The sequence below is a fragment of the Phyllostomus discolor genome, chromosome 12, assembly GCF_004126475.2.
Source record: "Phyllostomus discolor isolate MPI-MPIP mPhyDis1 chromosome 12, mPhyDis1.pri.v3, whole genome shotgun sequence".
NCBI classification, from domain to species: Eukaryota; Metazoa; Chordata; class Mammalia; order Chiroptera; family Phyllostomidae; genus Phyllostomus; species Phyllostomus discolor.
Window position 1 is genome coordinate 16,641,776 of NC_040914.2, and position 21,434 is coordinate 16,663,209.

Genomic DNA, 21,434 nt, shown 5'->3' on the forward strand with positions numbered 1-21,434 from the left:
AGGTCTCCTTTTGGACCAGGATCCTGCAGGGCTGGGGGTGAGAGGCTGGAATTTTTCCCACCCTGAGATTTTCCTGCATCAACCCAGGAGGGCGCCCTGGATGCCGCTGGCCCTGCCCCCAACCTCCTTCCTCTCTTGACACAGCTTCCTGGCTGAGGATGGATGGGGAGGACGGGCCAAGGTGAACTGCCAGGCCCAGGAAAGGAGACGCACTTGAGACTGACAAAACGAGAGACCTTGGCTGAGAGTGGCTGCAGAGTCACGCAGCCTGGGGACTCCGTGCAAACCGGGTGTCCTGGCTGCTCCTGGTCCGCTGGGCCTCGGTGTCCACTGTGCTGCCCGAGAGTTGGACCCTCGCCCGGCCTTGGGCGTGTGAGAAGCCCTTGGCCCTGGGCCCTGCCCTCGGGTCCTTCCTCCCCCCACACACTGGGGACTCAGCCCTTCCTTGTGTTAAATAGAAACCTCTTTATTCTAAGTATCGTACAGTCCTTAATACATTGGATTGGGGCCAGACCTTGAGGTGAGGGGAAAGGAGGGGGGGTGGGATATTTCTGTAGAGTCTTCCAACACCACCCGCCACCCGCTGGGCTGGGGAGCGGGTGCTGCCACGGGTCTGCTGGTCTGGGGTGGGGCCTCGCCCCCTCTGACCCCTGTTTCTCTTCTGTACAGGGGGCTTGGGGCCGAGGCGCCCTCTGAGGACCTCTGTGGACCTCTGTGTCCCAGCGCTCTGCGGTCCCAGGTGGGGTGTCAGGGGGACGGCGTGTCAGCAGCAAAGATGGGGGCACTGAGGCGGGGGGCCGGGCGGTCTCAGCGCTGGGCCCGGGGTCGTGTCGGAGAAGGAGGCCGCAGACAGGCCAGGCCGGCCAGACTGGGCCTGGCCAGCCTGGACGGGGGAAGGCAGCCCAGGACGAGAGGGAGGCCGAGGCAGAAGGGCGGGCGGGGCACGGGGATGTCTGCGAAGAAGGCGCGGTCCCGAGGCGGCTCCAGGGCGCCCCCCTCAGACAGTTCCAGGTCGCGGGCCACGGCCAGGATCTCGTGGCGGGCGGCGGTGCTGCGCAGGCCGCGGATGTCGAGGAGCGCGGCCACGTGCTTCCGCCTGGGCGTGAGGAAGGGGCAGGTGCTTGGGGGTCCGGGCTCCCCACGCACACCCAGCCCGCCTGCGGACCCCGCCAGACGCGCGCCCCTCCCAGAACAGAGTCCTCCTGCATGCCAGAGCCCTCTCCGGTCAGGAGCCCCCCAATCCCGCCCCTCACATCAGCCCCCCTGCAGGTCTCCTCCTGCGACGACCCCGACCTCTCCCCGCATGCCAGCCTCCTCCAGAACCGCTTCTAACCATTTCCAAACCCCGCCTCCCGCAGTGGATCCGGAGCCCCTGCCTGGGAACCCGGCACAGGAATCTCCTTTCTACCCAGGCTCGGCTCCTGGTTACAATCGCCTTGGATCCTCAGCCCCGACTTAGCTCAAGGGGCGCCCCCACGCCCGTTCGGGTGCTGGCCTCACGGCTGCTTAAGCTCTGGCATCTACAGCTGCGCCGAAGGTCGTCTTCGCTCTCTCTCGGCCGCACACCATCTCTCAGAAGTAGCCCAGGAGGGCCCGCCCACATTCCCGTCCCCACCTGCACCTTGCCCCAGGCCAGGTCTGGAGGTTTCTCGCCTCCGCAGCTCCAGGGCCCGCCTCCCAAACTCAGCTCCTGATCGCTCCTCAACCTGGACCCCGTTCTAGGAGCTCCGTCCCCAAAGTAGGCCCTGGAGCCGCACTCCTTCACCCCCAACCCTTTCCCCAATTCCAGTTCCACCGAAATTCCGCTCTGGGACTAAAATTCGCTCTGGGGACCCTTATGTCAACCGGAAAATCATACCCCAAACCCGACTCTGTTCTATGACCCTCGCACCTAAACCCAGCGCGATGAGACCGGCCCTTTCACCCCTCCTCAGCTCCAGACCCCGGAACGTGGGTCTGGAATGCAGCCCACAACCCCAGCACGTTTCCACTCAAGAAACTGAACCCCACATTCGTTTCCAGAACTTCCACTCCCAACAGCTCCAGGGACCTCACTGCTCCCTTCAGTCTGGCTCAGCGCCTCCACCACCGCGTCCTCACCCCCGGTTTCAAATCCCCACGTCCCCGAAACTCGAGTCCAACATGTGGCTCAAGAATCTTCCAGCTCGAGTGAACTACAAAACACAAGCTGGAGACCTCTCCAACTGAGGTTCGGATTCAAGTCCAGCGTCAAGTCCAGAAACCCCAGTCCAGCAGGAATGCTGGGTCCCCCGCCCCCAGGGGTCCCCCCCCAGGGCTCTGTGCCTCCCACGGACATGAGCTCCACACCCCAGAACCAGAACAGCCCATCCTGAATGAGTCCCCGAGTCCTCACCCTCAACCCTGCACCTGGACACCGAGAAGCCCGCTCCCTGTTGGTGTGGGCTCTTGTCTCTCTGGGTAAAGGATGTCTGTCTGTCTGCTTGGGGTACCCCTACCGCTGCCATCCAGATTCACAGTTGGCCGTGTCTGCGGTGGCCAGGGCGCCAGGTTCAGAGGCAGCCTGCTGCCTGGTTTCAAGTCTGGGCTTTGCCACTTGCTAGCTGTGACCTTGGGAAGATGCACTGAGCTTCTGCCCACCTCAGAGGGCGCCCAGCACCTAGAACGGGCTGCCCTCTAGTACAGGGCGGCTACCTAAGAAGCTTTCTTTGGTAGGACATTAGGACTCAATAAACAAGGGCTGGTGTTGCCACGGTTGTCGCCACTGATGATGATGACGACGACGATGATGATATAAGTTAATAATCCTATGGAAAGAGCACTATTATTCCCATGGAACAGATGAGGAAACGAGGGGTCAGAGAGGACCACAAAGAAAGGAAACGGTCCACCAGGATCGGAACGGCGCCCGCCGCCGCGGCGGTGCGTGTGCGCCCGTGTGTGCCCGTGCAAGTCCCCGCGTCCCCCGCGGCTCCCCCGCTGGGCCGGCCCTTCCTGCCGCCGGCAGCCCCGCGCCCCCCTGCCCTGCGCTTCCTGTGCTCGCCTGTTTGTTTTCGAGCCCTGGCGGCGGCGGCGGCGGCGGCGGGGGCAGCCGAAGGAGGGAAACCGTATTAATAATGTCCTGGTTCCCGCAGGAAACGGCCGTCAGACGCGCTCGCCGCCTCCCTCCCTCACCCCAGAGGCAGGAAGCACAGGGATGGCCGCCAAGGCCGCCCGGAGACCTCGGCGCGGCCGGGCGTGCGGACCGGAGCGCTCACCTGATGTCCGGGTAGTCGCGCACCAGCACCCCCACCTCCACCTGGATGCTGGGCGTGTCCTCCAGCTGCAGGACTTCGGCCAGATGCGGCACCACGGCGTCCAGCCACGAGGCCGGGGACTCCTGCAGGACGAGGTCCGCGGCTCTCACTCTCCCCAAGCGCCCCCCTCCTCCCCGAAGCCCACCCTCCCGGGGCCTCGCGCCTGCAGGCCTCAGTGTCCTCATCTGTAATACCGGGCAGAGGACAAGCTGTGGCCAGAGGTTATCTGGAACCTTTGGAAATTTGGAGAAAAAATCCGTAACAGAAGCCATTTCTAGCTTTTGCCGAGAGTGCGAGCCACGGGATCACCTCTCAGAACGTAGCTCGAGTTGGCAAACCTGGGCGCGGTGTTCCGGTAGTGGCGCACGAGGGATCGCTCTACGTCCCCGATACGATTTCCAACAAAGGGGGAAAAACTATTTCCCCATGGGGTCCAGACTAGAAACTGCTGGCACTGCGGGTGGCGAGGCCCTTCTGGTCCTGCCGATTCCCACGGGGTACACGAGTAAGAAGCGCTGGCGATCTAAAATTCTGGGGTTCGGGGACGCTGAGATTCGGAGGCTCCTATCTTGGGGCTCCGAACAGCAGCCAGCGTTTGTGGGGTGTCGGCAACTCCGTGCCAGGCAGGGGCCTGAGCCCTCGGCGGGACACCACTGGCCCGGCCCCCCAACAGGGATTCCCGGGAGCGCCCAGAGGCAGCTGTCACCGTAAGGAAGCCGGGCTTTACCCGCGGGGGGCGAGGACCCGAGTGTTACCGGTTGCTGTGGGCTGAACGTTGGGTGAGCTTTTCTTGCTAAGTCCCCGCCCCGGCTATGCGCGCCCCTCGCCCCCGGCCGCACTGACCAGCCGCCTGAAGAGCCTCTGGAGCTGCGCCGCGTCCTCCCGCAGCCTCCCCGCCACGCGGCTGCGGGTCCGCGCCGATCGGCAGCGCAGGCGTCCGCGGAGCAGGGGCTTCACGTACTCCACCAGCGCCCGCCGGTGCAGCTCCGCCACCAGCGCCTGCGGACCCGGCAGACGCGAGGCAGTGTGAGCCGCCGGCTACCCCCTTCCCCGCTCCCTACACCCCGCACTCCGGCCCCTGCCCACAGGGCGCCTGGCCCCTCCCAGCCCCCAAAAGTGACCCCTGCCCTGTCTGATGATACACCCTTCCCTGCCCCTAAGCGGCTCATAGACACCCCCTCCCGGCCCCCAAAGGGCACCCCACCCCCGCCTTCTGCCTATCCTCTCGAGCTCCGCCACCCGGACGCCCCCACCCTGTCTGTACTGGCCCTGCACCCTAACACCCGCGGGCGCGCCTCCCCGCGGGCCCCAGGCACAGCGCCACCTAGCGCGCCCCGCGAGGGCTGCTCCCCACCTCGGAAGGTCTCCCCCGCCACCCGCGGGGCTCTCTTGCTCCCCGCTCCCCCCACCCCCCAGCAGGCGTACCTGGTAAGGCTCATCCTGCATCCTGCGCAGGGCCAGGGCCTGAGCGCCCAGCGTGCCCACGATGCCGTCCAGGGCCTCCGGGCTGCTCAGCCACTTCCGGCGCATCAGCTTGTTGAAGTGAGGCTGGGAGGCACAGAGAGGAGGAAGGGTCACGGCTCCCAGTCCTGCCGCCCTCTTTCTTCACCGAGTCACTCAACGTCTGTCCCCAAACCCGGCTCTGAGCTGAACCAGGACTGCACGGTGCTGGGGGCACGGCCGTGACTGAGGCAGCCCCAGCCCTGCCTTCATGGGGACAGAGTCCTGACAGGGAGACAGACCCTGTTCGCAGACAGCGGTAACCCAGAGTGTGCAGGACTGGAGCCCTGGAGCCCAGGCAGGGGGTTAGGGACCTCAGAAAGGATGTCTGAGTCGGAGCAGAGTCAAGGAGGGCTTCTTGGAGGAGAAGACACCAGCGCTGAGGCCTTGATGATGGCCACTGTGGGCCAGATGGAAGAGGAAGCAGCTCAACCAGAGGCAAGTGTGAAGAAGGTTCATATTTCAGATGGGCTTGCTGGTCAGAAGACCAAGGAGAAGGTCACTGACTGCCAAGACCAGTGGATAATTCTCCGGGGCGGGGGGTGGGGGGGGTGCGGGAGGCTGGAAAGAGGGAGGTGGTGGTGGGATCAGAAGGGAAGGGGGGCTCAGGTGGTGTGGTCAGAGGGTGCAGTCAGCCACCGCCTGTGGGGGAGGGACGGAGGCCTCTGGATGGGATCCAGGAAGTGGGTGGGCAGCGGTCTGTCCCCGAGAGGCAGGCTGGGAAGAGTGAGAGGACACAGTGCAGTTTGGGTGGCCGCCAGGTGCGTGAGGTCCTGGGAGACCTCCGGGGGTGGCCTGTGGGATCTGAAGCAGGTCCCTATCCACTCAGCCCAGCACCCTTTCTGCTCTCTCATCCTGACAGTAGCCCCATTTTCTTTCTTTTTTCTTACTTTCTTTTTAGACAGAGGGGAAGGGAGGGAGAAAGAGAGGGAGAGAAACATCAATGTGTGGTTGCCTCTCCCACACCCCTTACTGGGGACCTGGCCTGCAACCCAGGCATGTGCCCTGACTGGGAATGGAACCTGTACCTGGTGGTTCACAGGCTGGCACTCAATCCACTGAGCCACGCCAGCCAGGGCAGTAGCCCCATTTTCTAAACCTACAAAAATGGGGCCAGTGGGTTTTTGTTGAAAATCCCGTCTGAATTAAATAGTTGATGTTCTCGGTACAGCTGCGGGCTCGGGACATGTTAGTATTGCTGTAAAGTCGGTACATGGATGAAGGTGACGATGGCCACCACCCACGGGTCAGGGCCCCAGCTAAGCACTCCGGGGCCACGGTGTCACTGCGTCCTCAGAGCCTCTGAGAAGGCTGGAGCTCCTGCGCCCTTCGTGTAAGCAGAGGCCCTGAGAGGATGATGACTTACCTGAGGTCCCCCCACCTGGACGCCGTGTAGCCGGGCCCGGGGCCAAGACTGTACTCCCTTCCCAGCACCCCAACCTCTCCCTCCAACTCACTCACTTCCACTCACATCCTTGTCCATTTAGTCACTCAACAAACACTCTGAGCCTTCCTGGGGGCCCAGCCCTGGCTGGGTCACAGGGGACACGTCACCGAACGCTTTGGGACACAGTGCCGAAGGAGACAAACGCTTCATCATCAGAAGCAGGTCAGAGGGATCTAAATGCCACTGTGATATTTGATGATATTAAGAATTATTGTTTTTGCTGTGGTCAGGTGGCACAGTTGGTTAGAGCTTCGCCCCCATACACCAGAAGGTTGCGGGTTCGATCCCCAGTCGGGGCACATATGGAGGTTGCGGTTGGTCCCAGACGGGTCCTGGCGCATGTGGGAGGCAACCAATCGACGTTTCTCACATCGATGTTTCTCTCTCTCCCTTCCTCTCTCTCTAAAATCAATAAACATGTCCCCAGGAGAGGATTTAAAAAAAGAAAGAATTATTGTTCTTTGTGTCAAGTATAAGAATGGCATTGTGGTTGTGTTTGTTTACAAAGGATTCCTTATCTCCGAAGATACAGGCTGGAGTGTTGATGGATGACGGCAGGATGTCAAGGGTCTGCCTGAGAAGAATGCCGTGGCCACAGAAGTGGGGGGCGGGCCGGAGAAGGGGTTGGGGCGGACAAGCCCGGCCCGGGGCTTGGACTCCCGGGAGCTGGGTGATGGGTCCACGCGAGGTCATTCTGTCATTCTGCCTGGTTTTGTGTATGTTTGAAATTTTCCATGATAAGAAGCTATTTTAGAAACATTCCAACAAATCCTTGCTCTTGAGAAACTAACATTCCAGTGGGGAAAGGCGGATTAAAAAAAAAAAAAGCAAAAGATGCAGCATGGCTGGTGGCCATAGGTGCTTCGGGGGCGAATAGAGCAGGGAGTGAGGGAGTCTGTTTTACCTTATTTTTAAGCTTTATTTATTGATTTGAGAGAGAGAGATATCAATTTGTTGTGCACTTATTGGTTGATTCTTTTGAAATTTTTATTTATTTATTTTTAGAGAGAGGGAAAGGGAGGGAGAAAGAGGGGTGGGGGAGAAGAGCCTGGCTGGTGTACCTCAGTGGATTGAGCTCGGGCTGCAAACCAAAGGGTCACTGGTTCTATTCCCAGTCAGGGCACATGCCTGGGTTGTGGGCCAGGTCCCCAGTGGGAGCCACATGAGAGGCAACCACACACTGATGTTTCTCTCCCTCTCTCCCTCCCTTCCCCTCTCTCTAAAATAAAGAAATAAAGTCTTTTTAAAGTAAAAGAGAGAGAGAGAGAGAAACGTCAATGTGTGGTTGCCTCTCATGTACCCCCTACTGGAGACCTGGCCTGAAACCCAGGCATGTGCCCTGACTGGGGATCGAACCAGAGACCCTTTGGTTCGCAGCCTGTGCTCAGTCCACTGAGCTACACCAGCCAGAGCTGTTTGGTTGACTCTTGTATGTTTCCTAACTGGGGATCAAACCCACAACCTTGGTATATCAGGGATGACGCTCTAACCAGCTGAGCTACCCGGCCAGAGTGCCAGTCTATTTTTAATAGGCCAGTCAGGGGAGGGAGGTCTTGCTGACATGGTGTCATCTGAGCCAAGATTTCCAAGCGGTGAGAGAGGGAGCTACGGGGCTATTGGAGGGAAGAGCGGTGCAAGTGCGGCACCGCTGAGGCAGAGGGAACAGCAAGTGCAAAGGTACGGAGGCTGAACTGTGTCCGTCTGCTTGGGAGCAACAGGGGCCCTGTGGCTAGAGTGGGCGAGGGGCAAAGTGGGTGGTGCTGAGGTCAGAGAGGGAAGGGCACCCTGGGCAGGGCCCAGGAGCCACGGCGCCCTGGGTGAGCTGGGAGCCACGGAGGCTTCTGAACCGAGGAGGAGGGACGGACTGAGCTACAACGGGGACTGGACATGCATCGCAACCATGCGCCTGGACCACATACCTCTGTCTCTGTCTCCTTCCCCCGTCTTGCCGCCGCCCTTCCCACGTACCCTCACCCACCCCCGAACCCAGCCCCCTCCACCCAGTGGAGGTGGACAGGGCTGTGGGGTCTAGGAGAGGCTGGGCAGGGACTTGGGGGACCGCAGTGGGGAGGGGCTCCACCCACACCCCAAGGCCCCTCCTGCTGGTGGCTCTGTCTTCCCCTGGACCATAGCCTCCCGCCTCTTCCTTCCTGTGTCCCCCTAGGCCCCTAAATAGCCCAGACATGGCCGACACCCCCACCCCTGCCTGCTTCCCAAACTCTGAGTCACAAGCTGGAAGGAACCGAGGGTTGGGGGGGGGCGTGCTCCCCTGTCCCGGCAGGGCCCCACCCCTCCTCCTGCCTCGTTCACCTGCAGCTCCTGGAACAGGAGGTCGGCCAGCACTCGGTGGCAGAGCCGGGTCACGCGGTCCAGGGCGCTGGCCGCTGCTTCCCGGGCTGGCTCGCTTTCGGGGGGCCCCAACCGGGCCAGGCGCTCTGCCAGAGCCCTGTGGGGATCAGTGAGGTTAAAAGTCAAGGAACCCCAACATTCAGCCCAACCACCTGGACATGCCTCCCTCCTGAGATGGGCCCTATTTTGTGGGACACAGGAATGACCAGGCAGATGGGGTGCTGGGAAAGTCAGGGGCTCTGGGGCTGAGAAACATCAGAGGATGATGGGGAGACATCAGGGGACCGCGTCTGGGGGCTCTGTGGAATGGGTGGGGGCCCAGGGACTGCTGTGGGAGGAAAGGAGTCTCTCCGGGTCTGTTCCTGTCCATGAGAGTGGGGAGGTCTCCATCCTCAGAGTTCGGGATTCCAAATGTCTATATTTCTCACATCCTACCCTTCTCATTTTCTGTCACTGTGAGAGGCAGTGGCCCTCCAAAGCTGAAGGAACACTGAGGGCAGTTTGGCACTGTCTGCCCACGCCCCAGCAGGCCCCTGTGGGGATGCACTCCCACAACCCCGGCAGGCGGAGGCACCAGGTGCTTCTCTGCACCACGCGGACCCAGCTCCCCAGCAAGGTCAAGGCTGGTGCGTCGGAGAAGCGGGGTTCTTCGAGGATACAGAAAAGGGCGATGGGAGCCCTGCGTGTGCTGCCAGAAAACAGTTAAAGGGAGAGGGGCAGAGCGTGTTTTATATCTCCCCATTTTTATTTTTTAAAAGGAACAGTATGTAGGCGTCTATTTAAATATATTTGCAAGTGCGTGCAGGAGATACGCACATTTCTGCATGTGTATAATATGTCACATGTTCCTGGAAGACATGGGGACCCTTGCAAGAGCTGGTCGCCTCTCAGTGGAGGCAGAGGGGTGGGTGTGGTGGGCCTAAGGATTTCCTCTGTTTTAAGTTCATAAAAAAGGAAAGTAAGATAAAAATGGTAAATGAAAATGTAATTCTTATGAGTCTGGCTTCTAAGTTTCTGGGAGCCAAAGTCCATTTTTAAAATTTAATTTTATTTCATTTTGAGAGAGGGAGAGACTGATTTGGTGTTCCACTTAGTTATGCATTCGGTGGTTGACTCTTGTATGTGCCCTGACCAGGGATGGAACCGCCAGCCTTGGTGTAGCTGGAGGATGTTCTAACCACTGAGCTACTGGGCCAGGGCTAGCGCCCAGTGCTCTGATGACTGCAAGTCTCTGCTCTGTGATACTCTGGTTCTTTCCACGAGTCCCGAGTCCCCGGTCTCATGCTGAGGTCCCAGGTACACGCCTCTCTGCGACCCCCACACAGGATCCAGGCCCCGCAGTCCAGCGTGTGTGTGTGGGGGGATGGCCTTCTTCCCCAAACACTGTGCAGGTACTCTCACCTCAGGGGGGGCCCACAATTGACCAGGGCGATGGTCCTGCTGATATAGGTGTCCGGCAACAGCTCCCGGACTCCTGGGTTCTCGTGGAATCGCTCGACGCGCTGCTGGAAGCTGGTGGGCGCATGACAGATGGAACTCGGTTGGACAAGGGTCCCTTGCTGGGCTCTCAGCCCGGCAGAACCTGTGACCCCACCGCGGGACCCCTGCCCATCAGACCCTGATCTTCTCTTCCCCCCCCCCCCCCCCCCCGCGCCCCGCCGCTGCATCCCGGACCCCGATGCCCCTCCCACCCTAGCCTGCGCCCTGCACGCGGCGCCCAGCCCCCATACCTCTGCAAGAACTCGGCCAGCCCCCCCAGGCAGCAGTGGGCCATCCGCTCTCCGAACTCCTGGCTGATGCGGGGCGCCCGCTCTGTGTGCTCCTCCAGCAGCTGCGCGGTCCGGGGAGGGGGGGGCGGGGAGAACGGGTGAGGAGGGGCGACGCCCCACCTTCCCACCCGGCATCGTCCGCTGAGTCTCTTTCCTCTTCCCCGACCCGACCCCTACCTCACACACGTCCTGGGCCAGGCTGCTGGGCGTGCCCTCCGCGCTCCCCCAGTGCTCCTCGTCCTCCTGCAGCGCTCGCAGCAGGGCCGCGCGGGTCTGAGCCTGCGGTGGGGAGGGGGGAGGAGAGGCAGGAGTGGGGGGGAGGCGCCGGGAGGCCTCCCCTCCCCCCCAGCTCTCTTCTGCCACAATCCCTACACCTCAGCCTCAAGCAGGTCTGGATTCTACCAGTGAGCTCCTCAGAGCCGTGCTGGGGAGGAAGGCTGGACCACAGGACATCCCCAGCCCTTCCCATTGCTGCCTATCAACAGTCTGGTGTGAAGCTTCCTGCATCTACTACCCGGAGGGCTTAAGGGTCAATTCCCATTATTTCTTGGCTGTAAGACTCTGCTCTTAGGTTAATAATAATAATAACAATACACTCAAGATTGTCAGATGCCGGGATCCAAAGATTCCCAGGGTCTGGGATGCTAAGGTAATTCATCTCCGATTCTCTGGTCCAATGCTGTCTTCAACTCACTGACTCCAGAATCTGGGCATGTTCAAGTCTAAGACTCCAGTCTTTCAGGTTGCAAAGACTCGTTTCTGTAGCTGAGGCAGGACGGGCATTCAGTCCGGAAACCGGTGGCCGGCCCAGGTGTTTGTGGCGGCACCGTCCGCTCAGGGGTGTCCCCCCCGCCGGTTTTTGACCAGGTTTACCCCCAGCCAGCCCTGCTTCCGTGCAGAGCTGCCCCGGCACCCTCCTGCTGCGAGTCTGCGGGGGGGGGGGGGGGGGGGCCATGACTGACTGTCTCCTGCTCCAAGACCTGATTGTCTGAATACACTGAACCTCTACTGAGCACCTCCACGCCCAGCTGGGTGCTTGGCATACAGCGCTGAGTGTCAGACACGAGTGTTCAGCATGGATTTTCATTTCTTTGTCTTCTGGTCGGAACCCAGAAGTCCACAAAGGGAAGGGGGCATGAGAACATGCAAAGCAGGACGGGAGAGGCCCCCAGCCCAGGGTGAGCCCTCCTTCCTCACAGAGTGCCTCCCCCTCCCTCTCTCCCTCCCGAATCACCGATGCCCAGTCCCGGGTACCTTCACGTCTGTGACGCATTCATCCTCCAAGCCCCGCACCGTGCCAGGTGACAGGAGGGGCCCTAGCTCCCCGTTCTCCAGGGCGACCATGTCCACCAGCCCTAAGACTTCTCTGGGGGTGGGGGGTGAGAGACAGGGAGGTCTGTGAGGGGTGGGGCAGAGCCACGGACCTCCCTGCATCCCCATCTCTTTACACCCCGGGTGTGACCCTGGGCCACTCCCTTCCTCTCTGGGGACCAGCTTTGCTCATCCCTCAAAGGAAGTCTCTGGAAGTGTGGCTCCCCTGGCCCCGGCTCTCTGAGTCAGCTCCCCAGTGGAAGGGGTCCAGGCAAGACTTATAGGAGTCAAATTCAAGCTTGACCATCTGGCCCACAAGTTCTCACCCACACGACAGGGTTCACCAGACAGAAGCTCCCTTCCACCCCTGCCCCCAATCCCTACCGCCTGGCCCGGGCCTGGAGACCTCCCCAGCCCAGCCCTGGCTCCCTGCCTCGGCACCCTTGCAAGCCCCATCCCCCCCAACCCCCCCCCCCCCCCACACACAGCAGGCTTCCGCTCAGGGCGTCTCTCAGCCAGCAGTACTGGCTCCCTAGAGATCAGACTTAACTCGCGCCCCACCATCCCTGGAAGTTGTCCAGACCCCGTCTGGATGGCGCGAGAATGTCATTAACACAAATTCCCAAGTGGGATCCAGGGGGTCGGTGCCAGGAGCTGCTGCCTTCTTGTTCTTCCCGATTCTGTGTGAGGGAGCCCCGCCTCCTTCGACCTCTAACCCGCGCTCTGGGCGCCCCCCCCCCGCCCCCGCAGTGGGAAGGTGACCCAGCCACGGCTAATCACCATTTGCCGTCCCCTCCCCAGCCACGAGAACGGGCACGTTTGAGGTTCCCAGCCTTGATCATTATAAGATTCTAGGGCTGGGAGACTCAACAGTGTCGGGTTTAGAGGCTAAAATTGCAGAGCGCACGGGGCCAACGGTGCTACCGTCCAGACTCAGGGCCACGCTTCTAGGACCCAAAGATGCGGCGGGCCAAGGTTTAGGGCCCGAGGGCTCATGGGTACTACGGTTCTAACTTGGAAACGTCATTAATTCTAAAGTTCTACGACTGGAGGAGTCGACAGCGCTAGTGCCCTCGGAGCGAGAGAGAGCGAGAGCGAGAGAGAGAGAGAGAGCAGTGTCAGGGTTCCAGCATTTGGAGGGTCACCAGTGCCAAAAGTTCAGGACCAGAAGGGTCAGTGGTGCTAAGTTCTGGGGCTGGAGGGGTCGACAGGGCTGAGGTTCTAGAATCGGGAGGATCCGTGTTCTAACGTTCTAGCACCGGAAGAGCAGGGAGCGCTAACATTCTATGACCGTCAATGTCCTAGCGATGAAGATTGGAAGCGTCCACGGTGTTCAGGTTAGAACTGAAGGGCCAGCTGTTCCAAGGTGCTCGGGAACCGAAGAGGCCAGGGTAGGGCTGGGGCAGGGGGGCGGTTCTACGGGGTCGTGCAGTGTCTGGTCCCTAGGCGGCCCCAGCTCACCTGGGGTACACCTGGTGGTGCCAGTGCAGCAGCGCGTAGCGGTCGGCGAGCGGCAGTCTCCGGCGCGCGGCGGCGCCCAGCCAGTCGGCCAGCGCGCCGTGGTAGCCGCGCAGGTACACGCCGAAGGCGCCCAGACCCGCGGGGTAGGCGGGCGCCAGGCGGCCGCGCACCATGCCCATGTCCTCCAGCAGCCGCGCCCGCAGCGCCTCCAGCTGCGCGGCCAGGCCTCCGGGAGCCCCGGGTGCCGCAGCCTCCAGGCGCTCGCGAGCCGCGCGCGCCACTGCTTCGGCCCAGCGGGTGCGCAGCTTGCGGGCCGCCCCTGGTCCCCGGCGTCCGTCGGCCGCCTCCTCCTGCACCAGCACCTGGCCCAGTTGCGCCACTGCGCCGGCCCCGGCGCCCAAGCCCAGCCCGGGGCCCGCCAGCGTCTCGCGCACCAGCGCCCACAGCTCGCGCTGCAGAGCCTCGTACAGCAGCGCCACGTCCCGCGCCCGGCGGCCCCCGCCTGCGCCTTCGACCTGGGGCGGCCCGGGCGCGCCGCCCCCCGACGACGCCAGCTCCTCGGCCTCCAGCTCCAAGATGTGCTCGTCGGCCCGCGCGAGCTCGCGCTGCTGGATCAGACTCAGGATTTCCAGCACTGTGGGAGCAAAGCGGGGGTCAGGGGGAAGAAAACGGCAGGGGGGGAGCGGTGGGGACGTGAGGGAAATAGAGCTGGGGGAGGGGGGCAGGTGTAGAGCAAAGAGGGGGGTCCGGGGTGGTTCAGGAGGAGGGGGAGGAGAGAAGGACGTGTCAGAAGAGGGGTTTGGGGGCGGGGAGGGATGAGGAAGTTGAGGGCTGGTGGCAGAGGATGGAGGAGGCCGGGCAGAAGTGGAGGGAGGTCGAGGGAGGAGGATGCGGAGACTAGACAGCAGAGGAAGACAAAGGAGGGGGAGGGGAGCGGGGGAAGAAGGAGAGGGGTCGGGTTTGGGGAGAGGAGAGGGGATGGAGGAGGAGGCGCGGAGAGGGCCGGGACTCGGGGGAGGGGGCGGGGGAGGTTAGGGAAGGGAAGAGTGGCTGGGGCATTGGGAGAGGGCGCCTGGATATGGGAAGTAGGTCAAAGGACTAGACAGAGGCTGTCACCTTAGTGAGAGCGCTGCGGGAGGGGAGGCAGAGGAAGTGGGGGCTAAGGGGTTGAGGAAGAGGGTGAGGGCATGAGGTGAGGGGTCAGGGCCTGGGAGAAGGTGTCAGGGAGTCAGTTAGGGAATGGGGAGATCGGGGGAGTTGAGGGGTTAGACAGAAAAAGCGCATCGGGGCGGAGGATGTGGGTGGGCTGAGAGAAGGGGGAGAGGGATGGGGAGGGCCAGTGGACCAGCAGGCAAGGAGGAGGCTTGGACATGGGGAGAGGATATCAAGAGATGGGTCTTTGGGGGTGCAGACAGCTCTGGGGTGATCTGGCACTCTGATGAGTCAGACCCTGCCCCCAGGCCCCCGCCCCCGGAGACAGGGAGGCATGGGGCTGGGAGGCCTCCGGGTCTGAAGGCACAGGGGGCGTCCCAGTGCCCCAGGGTTACCCCGACACCTCCACCCCCTCCACTTCCTCCCTGGCAGAGAAACTGTTTCCTGGCCAGCGCTATTTCTGCCCATCCGTTTCCAGAAGGCGGGGGCTCCAGTCACCCCCTTCTCACCTCCCTGTAGTGCCCTCCCAGTCCCCAGGGAGCAGGGGCTGAAATAGCCTCGGGCCAGGATGTGGAGGGCATCAGAGGACGCAGAGCCGGCTCTCCAGAGGCCCCCGGCGCTGGGGCAGTGGGGGCCGCCCACGAGGGAGGGCTAGGGGCCGGGATGAGGGTGGAGGAAATGAAGGTGGGAATTGGGGTGAGGGAGTTTGGGATTAGGGTGGGGATTTGGGGTGAACCCTGCAGAGGGGACGGGAAAGGACCGGAGAGTGGCGTCTGGGGCTTGGGGGAGGCACGGCGTCGGAGGTGTGGGGGGAGGGGCGTCTAGGCGAGAGTGGAAGACGCGAGGAAGGCAGAGAGCGGCGGGGTTGAAGACGACCTGTGAACCCAGTGGGGTTGTGGACAGATGGAGTGGAAGGTGGAGGCTGGGAACGGGGTTACCACTGGGACTCTACATGGGGGAGACGGGGTTAACGCTGAGTTTGGGGGTGGGGTTGCAGTTGGGGGCTGGGGAGGGGCTAAGACTGCAGGAGGAAGTTGCGGGGAGTGGAGTTGGAGGCGGATGGGAAGCTGGGCCTGGGGGTGGGGTCAGGAGGGAGACCCGAGAGGGCAGAGGGTCGAAGTGGTACTTGCCGGCGGGATTAGAGTAGAGAATGGGGAGGCGGGATGGGGCGGGGCCAGCTGGCGGTTGCCATGGTGTTGGACAGAGCGACGAGGTCAAAGGTGGCGTTTGGAGAAAGGGGTAGGTTTAGAATGAGGATGTGACACGTCTCCAGGTGGAGATCGCTTCGGGGCTGCAGTAAATGTGGGGGAGAGACCACATTTCCCCAGAAGTGTGGGGGAGACGCTGGGTTGGGACAGAGTTGGGGTTGAGGATACAGACGCTGGTGCCCCGAGCTGAGTTGTCCCCCCGGCAAGAAGGCACGGGAAGTCCTAACCCCCAGGACCTGAGAATGCGGCATTGTTTGGAAATAGGGGCTTTACAGAGACGACCGAGTTAAGGCGAGGTCGTGCACTGGGCCCTAATCCGCTGGAACTGGTGTCCTTGTAGCGAGGGGAGCTCTGGACGCGGAGCTGGACATGCTCCGAAGGAAGGGGACAAGGAGAGTCAGAGAGAGAGGGCCCCGTGAAGAGCGAGGGCTGGAGTGGCGCAGCCACCAGCCCGGGGACGCCAAGGGTGTCGGCGGCTCAGCGCCAGACGCTGGGAGGGACCGGGGAGGAGGCCTCCGAGGGGCACGCCCCCGGCCGACACGTGGGTTTTGAACCGCCAACCTCCAGGCTGTGGGAGAACACATTTCTGCAGTTTTAAGCCCCCTAGTTTTGGGGTCTTTATTACGGCCTCCTACCGGAGAAACTACCACAGGTGGTGGGAGGTTTGGGGCGATGTGTCAGGGCGGGAAGGCAGGCGCGGCGTGGGGCTGGCTGGGAAGGTGACGCTTGGACACGGCTTGTGGTGGGTCTGAAGTTCAGTGTCGAAGCTGGGGGCATTTAGGGCTGGCAGGGAGTTAGTTAGGAGTGCTGTTCAGAGGGGGCTGGGAGAGAAGAAGGGGTGAAGGGTGCTGAGCAGGGCGAGGTGGGGGCTGGGGTACGGGGCGGGGCGGGCAGGGGGACGGGGCGGAGCCCGGAGTTAGGGAGGGGCATAAAGTCCGGGTCCGACACGGGTACTCTGAAAGGGGCGGGACTGAGGGCGAATGAGAGAGTAGGGAGGGGAAGAGGGCTGAATCCGGGGGCAAGGAGGGGACTGGAGGAGGTGGGACCAACCCGGGTTCACCTGTCACTGGACGTGGGGGTGGGGCGGAAGGTGGAGCTGGGCGGCGGGCGGATGGGCTGCAGGGGACCCGCCGGCCTGGGCCCTGGAGGCGTGCGGGGGTGGGGGTGCAAATGGGCACTGTGATACCCCCCGGGATGGGGACTCACCCGACAGGGGCTCCTTCATCTTCGGGGGCTCCCGGGCCTTGGGCGGGGGCTCAGGGGCCGCCTCGCCTGCAGGCACCACCCTCTCGGCCAAGGAGGCGCGCCGGGGCTTGGGCCCGCGCCCCAGCCTCAGGAAGGCCAGTCTCCCCGCGGCCTCGCCGGGGGCCTCCTCGTCGGCCTGGGCCCGGCTGCCCTGAAGCCTGGCCAGGAGGCCGAAATCCGCCGAGCTCCTGCGCATGCCTGGGGGCAGCACCCGGCCCAGAAAGGAGCGGGACTGCCCGTGGCCGTGGCCCGGGCTGCCCGCCCGCCGGCCGGGGGCCCAGCCCAGTCGGAAGGGAGACAGGCCTGCCAGCTTCTCCAGGGTGGCGCGGCGGCCACACGACGTTCCGTTGGGCAGGCTCCCCAGCCGCCCAGTCTCCTCTTCCTCCAGCCCCGGCACGTCCTCAAAGGGGTTCCGAGAGGACCTCCCGGGCAGGGTCCCGGCCCGGGACACTTTGGAATCTGCCACCCCAAGACTCTTCAGGATGGGCATTTTGACCGGCGGGGGGACCTGGGGAAGAAATAATGGGCCATGAACGGTGTGGATGACGACACCTGCGTGTCCCCAAAACTTTGGGGCACAGGTGCCAAGCACTAGGCTGAGCACTCACTGAGACCTTGACTCCTCCCCCTCCATGAGGCGGTCACTATTATTATGCCCATTTTGCAGATGAGGACACAGGCTCAGAAGGGCAAAGGCACTGGCCTAAGGTCCCACAGAAACTCAGAGACAAAGGCAGATGCGCACGGAGACCTGTCTGCCCCCAGAGCACTTGGCACTTGGGCCCTTGCCCTCCGACTCCTGCCCGCACGTTTGTCCTCTTAGTTGACCCCATACTCCATGAAGAAACAGGCTCAGAGCCCTGCCTGGTGTGGCTCAGTGGATGGAGCACCAGCCTGCAAACCGAAAGGTTGCTGGTTCGATTCCCAGTCAGGGCACATGCCTGGGTTGTGGGCCAGGTCCCCAGTAGGGGGCATGTGAGAGGCAGCCGATTAATGTTTCTCCCATGCATTCTCTCCTCTTTCCCCCTCTCTTCCCCCCCTCTTTGAAAATCAATAAATCTTCAAAGGAAGAAAGAGGCTCAGAGAAGGAAAGGCTCTCTCTCAAGATGGCACTGAGGCAAAAGGCAGAGACTGCTTGGCACCCAGGCCCCACCGTTATCCCAGCTGCATGCCTGTGCGCCTGCCCCACCTCCCCAGTCCTGTCAGTACCCTGCCACCTCTGCCCCGTTCATTCCTTCCGCACGCCTTCCTGGGGAATATCCACATAGGCAGATCCATGAAGACAGAAAGATTAGAGGTTGCCAGCGGCTGGGAGACAGGGACTGGGAAGTGAGTGTTTAATGGATACAGTTTCCTTTTAGGGGGATGAAAATGTTCTGGAACTAAATGGAGGTGATGGTTGACAACACTGTGAATGTAGTAGATGCCACTGAATGGTACATTTTAAAATGGTTAATATGCCCTGACTGGTGTGGCTCAGTGGATTGAGTGCCGACCTGTGAACTGAATGGTCACTGGTTCAATTCCCGGTCAGGGCATATGCCTGGGTTGTGGGCCAGATCCCTAGTAGGGGGCGCATGAGAGGCAACCACACATTGATGTTTCTCTCCCTCTCCCTCCCTTCCCCTCTCTTTAAAAATAAATAAGATCTTTAAAAAAGAAAAAAAACTTTCCTACCCATTTGCCGTGGGCCCAGCCCTGTGCAGCCACCGGGGACACAGTGCTGGCCAAGGAAGACCCAGTCTTTGCCCTCATGGGTCTTGACGCTGCCGACCACTCACCTACTTGGTCCCCCATCTCCCTCCTTTTCATGGTCCCTACTCTGGTCCAAGCCCCCTCCGGCTTCCCTGCCTCCTCCCTGGTCTCCAGACTCTAGTTTTGGCCCCTCCAGTCAGCCTTCGAGGATCTTGTTAAAGCATAAACCTGCCCTCCCCTTCTCTTAACCTGCCATGGCTCCCCAGTGCCCTCGGGGCAAAATTCAGGCCCCTCGCTTGCCAGCTGTCACCCTCAGCAGCGCTATTCCACATCCTCCTCCTTACTTTGGCATCTGCTGGTCCTTTTTTTTTAAGTGCCTTTTTTGCCCCCTTTTCTATTTCACTTATTTATAGAGAAAGGGTAAGAGAGGGAGAGAAATATTGACCTTTGAGAGATACATCAATCGGTTGCCTCTTACACGTCCCCAGCTGGGGACCTGGCCTGCAGCCCAGGCATGTGCCCTGACTGGGAACTGAACCGGCGACCTTTAAGTTCCCAGGTCGGCACTCAATCTACTGAGCCACACCAGCCAGGATGGCATCTGTTGATCTTGTTACACGGAAGCCTGTTCTCCAGGCTCCAATCATGTTTTAGGACCCAGCCCTAGCACCCCCTCCTCCAGGAAGCCCTCCCTGATGCCTGGACGGTCATGTGCTCCCCTCAGGACTTCCCCTACCTCACCCCAGCCCTTTCTGGGTTGTCATTGTCTGGGGATGGTTCTGTGTCCCCCACTGGACTGTGAGCCTCCAGAGGGCAGGGTCAGGGCTGTCTTTGTCACCACTGTGTTCCCAGATCCCAGGGCAGGCATTTGGGGAACTAATGGGTGATAAACAGGAAGTGAAGGAAGGAGGAAAAGACTTCATTCCTTGTGGGGAAGAGGAATGATGAGTCAGGCTGGAGGGGTCAATGAGGAGCAGGCCACAGAGGACCGGGAATGCCGTGGCCGGGGACTCGGGCTGTCTCCCAAGGGCCCTGGGGAGCCATGGGAGGGTGTTTTTTGAAATGATGAAATAGTCCAAACATTCAGAAAAGTCTAGAGAACAAACTTAATCAGCAACTCAGTGCTTGCAATCCTAGCAGCAACTACTGCAAACATCAGCTCCATGTGTTCCGACTTTTTTAAGAATCAAGCAGGATGCATGCACCAACCCCGGAAGCCCCTGCCAACCCTGCTCCCCCAGCCCTCGCCGGAGGCAAGCGGCTTCTGGAACACCCATGCGACGGACTGTCATCCTATGCGCACACGGGCTTGTGTCCAGAAATAACAATACGTCCTATAACACGGTTTCAAGCTCTCTTTAAATGCTCTCAGCCCATGTAGATCCTGCAGTTTGATTTTTTGGGGAGAGATCACTTATTTTTGGTGCTACATACTATTCTGCTGTGCAACTGTGGCAGAACCGGGTCGAGGGCCAAGTGTCCCACTGCTGGACCCGGGGGTGGTTTTGAATCGGGCCCGAGCAGGCGAGGGATGGGGTCAGGACCGGGCCGTTGTGTGAGGGTGCAGGGGGGCTAGGGGCAGGCTGATGCTGAAGGGGCCCTGAGTTGGCAGGCCCGTGGCCCCGTCCCAGTGGGGGGCTCCCTTCTTCCCTCCTGACTTCAGCTGTTGTGTCTCAAGCCTCCTCTTGGTAGAAACACAACCTACCAGCGAGGTCCCTTATCCCCCAGGGAGGCAGTCACCATGACAACCCCTTGCCTGGAGCCCCTACCCCCACCCCTGCCCATGGCTGCGGGCAATCGATACCACTCCTCAGAGAGTACCACGTACTCTCCACATTCTGATTTCACCGTCTCTTGTTCTCCAGACAGGCTTTTTCTATGCGCCTCACCCCCAAAATGGTTCTGTGTCCCCCAAGGACTGGTTCCAACACCCCTGCACAATCCCACCACCCACTCACAAAGGGAGGCTCAGAGTTTCCTCTCGTGGAAGCCGACTTGGCCCAGGCCGGGCTGGAAGTCCCCCCACCGGCTTCCATACCCACTCCCATGCCGGATCCAATGCCCCCAAACCAACATCCCGGACCTGGCGGCAACATTTCCCCAAAACTCGCCCCGACGTCTTTCCCCTTCCTGGCTCCAACACCCCCTCCACAGACTGGCTCCGACATCCTGCCCTCTCCAGCCCCCTTGTCTGCCGCGCGGTGCCAGGCCCCTGACTCACTTCCGAGGCATCCCCAAGCCCCCAGGCCCTGCAGGATGTCTTGGCCACCAGAACTTCCCTCTCTGGGCTCCTCCTCCTCTTCCTCGCTGCCAGCCTTTCCCCAAATACCCAAACCCTCCACAGACGGCTGACCTGTTTGCACAAGTCCTCCCCTCCAGTCCTCAGGGCCTGCACCACAGAAATGCCCTTACCAGTTTCGCGTCCAAGCCCGACCCTAACTAACAGAGCTGCCATCCAGCCTTGCCCCCCAAATGACCAGCCACCAGCCCAGCCTGTTTCAGGTTCCTCCAGGTCTTTGCTCCCAGCCCGTCCCACCTCCTGCTCCATCACCCTCCCAACCCTCGTCCCCTCTCCTATCTCCAAGACCCGTCCTGGGGCCAGAGCAGGACACGCATCCACCTCCGCCTCCGCCTGCCCACCTGCACGTCTCACCTCTCCTCCCGGGTGGCTCGGGTGGCTCCGAGCCCGCCCTCCATGCCCTCGCAGCCTCTCTGGATCCCCAGTCTCCCCTGCAACCCACGCCTGCTCCCACCTCTCCCGGCCCCCTCGCTGGCAGCCTGCCCAGGTCGGGCCCCAGAGTCTCTCTGTGCCCCCAGGTTCTCCCGGCTTCAGGACAAGTGTTTTCTCCAACGCTGGGCCAGCCCAGCTCAGGGCTGCGCCGCTTTCCTGGGAGGCCCTGAATCCTGCCCCCTTCCCCAGCCCCCTCACCTCTGCTCTCAGTGCCTGGTCCCTCTGTCCTGCCGCTGTCCTGTCCTGAGGCTACTTTGGCCAGGACTGCCGAGAGCTTGGATCTGAGGAGGG

The 21,434-nt window shown here is 61.6% G+C and overlaps 1 protein-coding gene across 1 annotated transcript; it reads right to left on the bottom strand.

The window, feature by feature from the left end:
• Positions 1-441: 441 nt before the first annotated feature.
• Positions 442-21,434, bottom strand: EXOC3L2 (exocyst complex component 3 like 2). Its single transcript, XM_028530037.2, has 12 exons — positions 21,342-21,434; positions 16,679-17,225; positions 13,113-13,746; positions 11,595-11,706; positions 10,518-10,619; positions 10,302-10,402; positions 9,973-10,083; positions 8,533-8,668; positions 4,701-4,823; positions 4,119-4,274; positions 3,237-3,358; positions 442-1,096 (listed from the first exon to the last, which is right to left on the bottom strand). The coding sequence occupies exons 2-12, from the start codon at positions 17,205-17,207 to the stop codon at positions 808-810; spliced, it is 2,415 nt and encodes an 804-aa protein (XP_028385838.2). The 5' UTR covers positions 17,208-17,225; positions 21,342-21,434; the 3' UTR covers positions 442-807.

Excerpts from the sequence above, each read along its gene's own strand:
- EXOC3L2 (XM_028530037.2), bottom strand. The coding sequence starts at position 17,207 with ATGCCCATCCTGAAGAGTCTTGGGGTGGCAGATTCCAAAGTGTCCCGG. Across the intron at positions 10,403-10,517 it reads TGGCCCAGGACGTGTGTGAG|CTGCTGGAGGAGCACACAGA; the intron begins GTAGGGGTCGGG and ends CGGACCGCGCAG. Across the intron at positions 4,824-8,532 it reads TCCTGTTCCAGGAGCTGCAG|CCTCACTTCAACAAGCTGAT; the intron begins GTGAACGAGGCA and ends TGTGCCTCCCAG.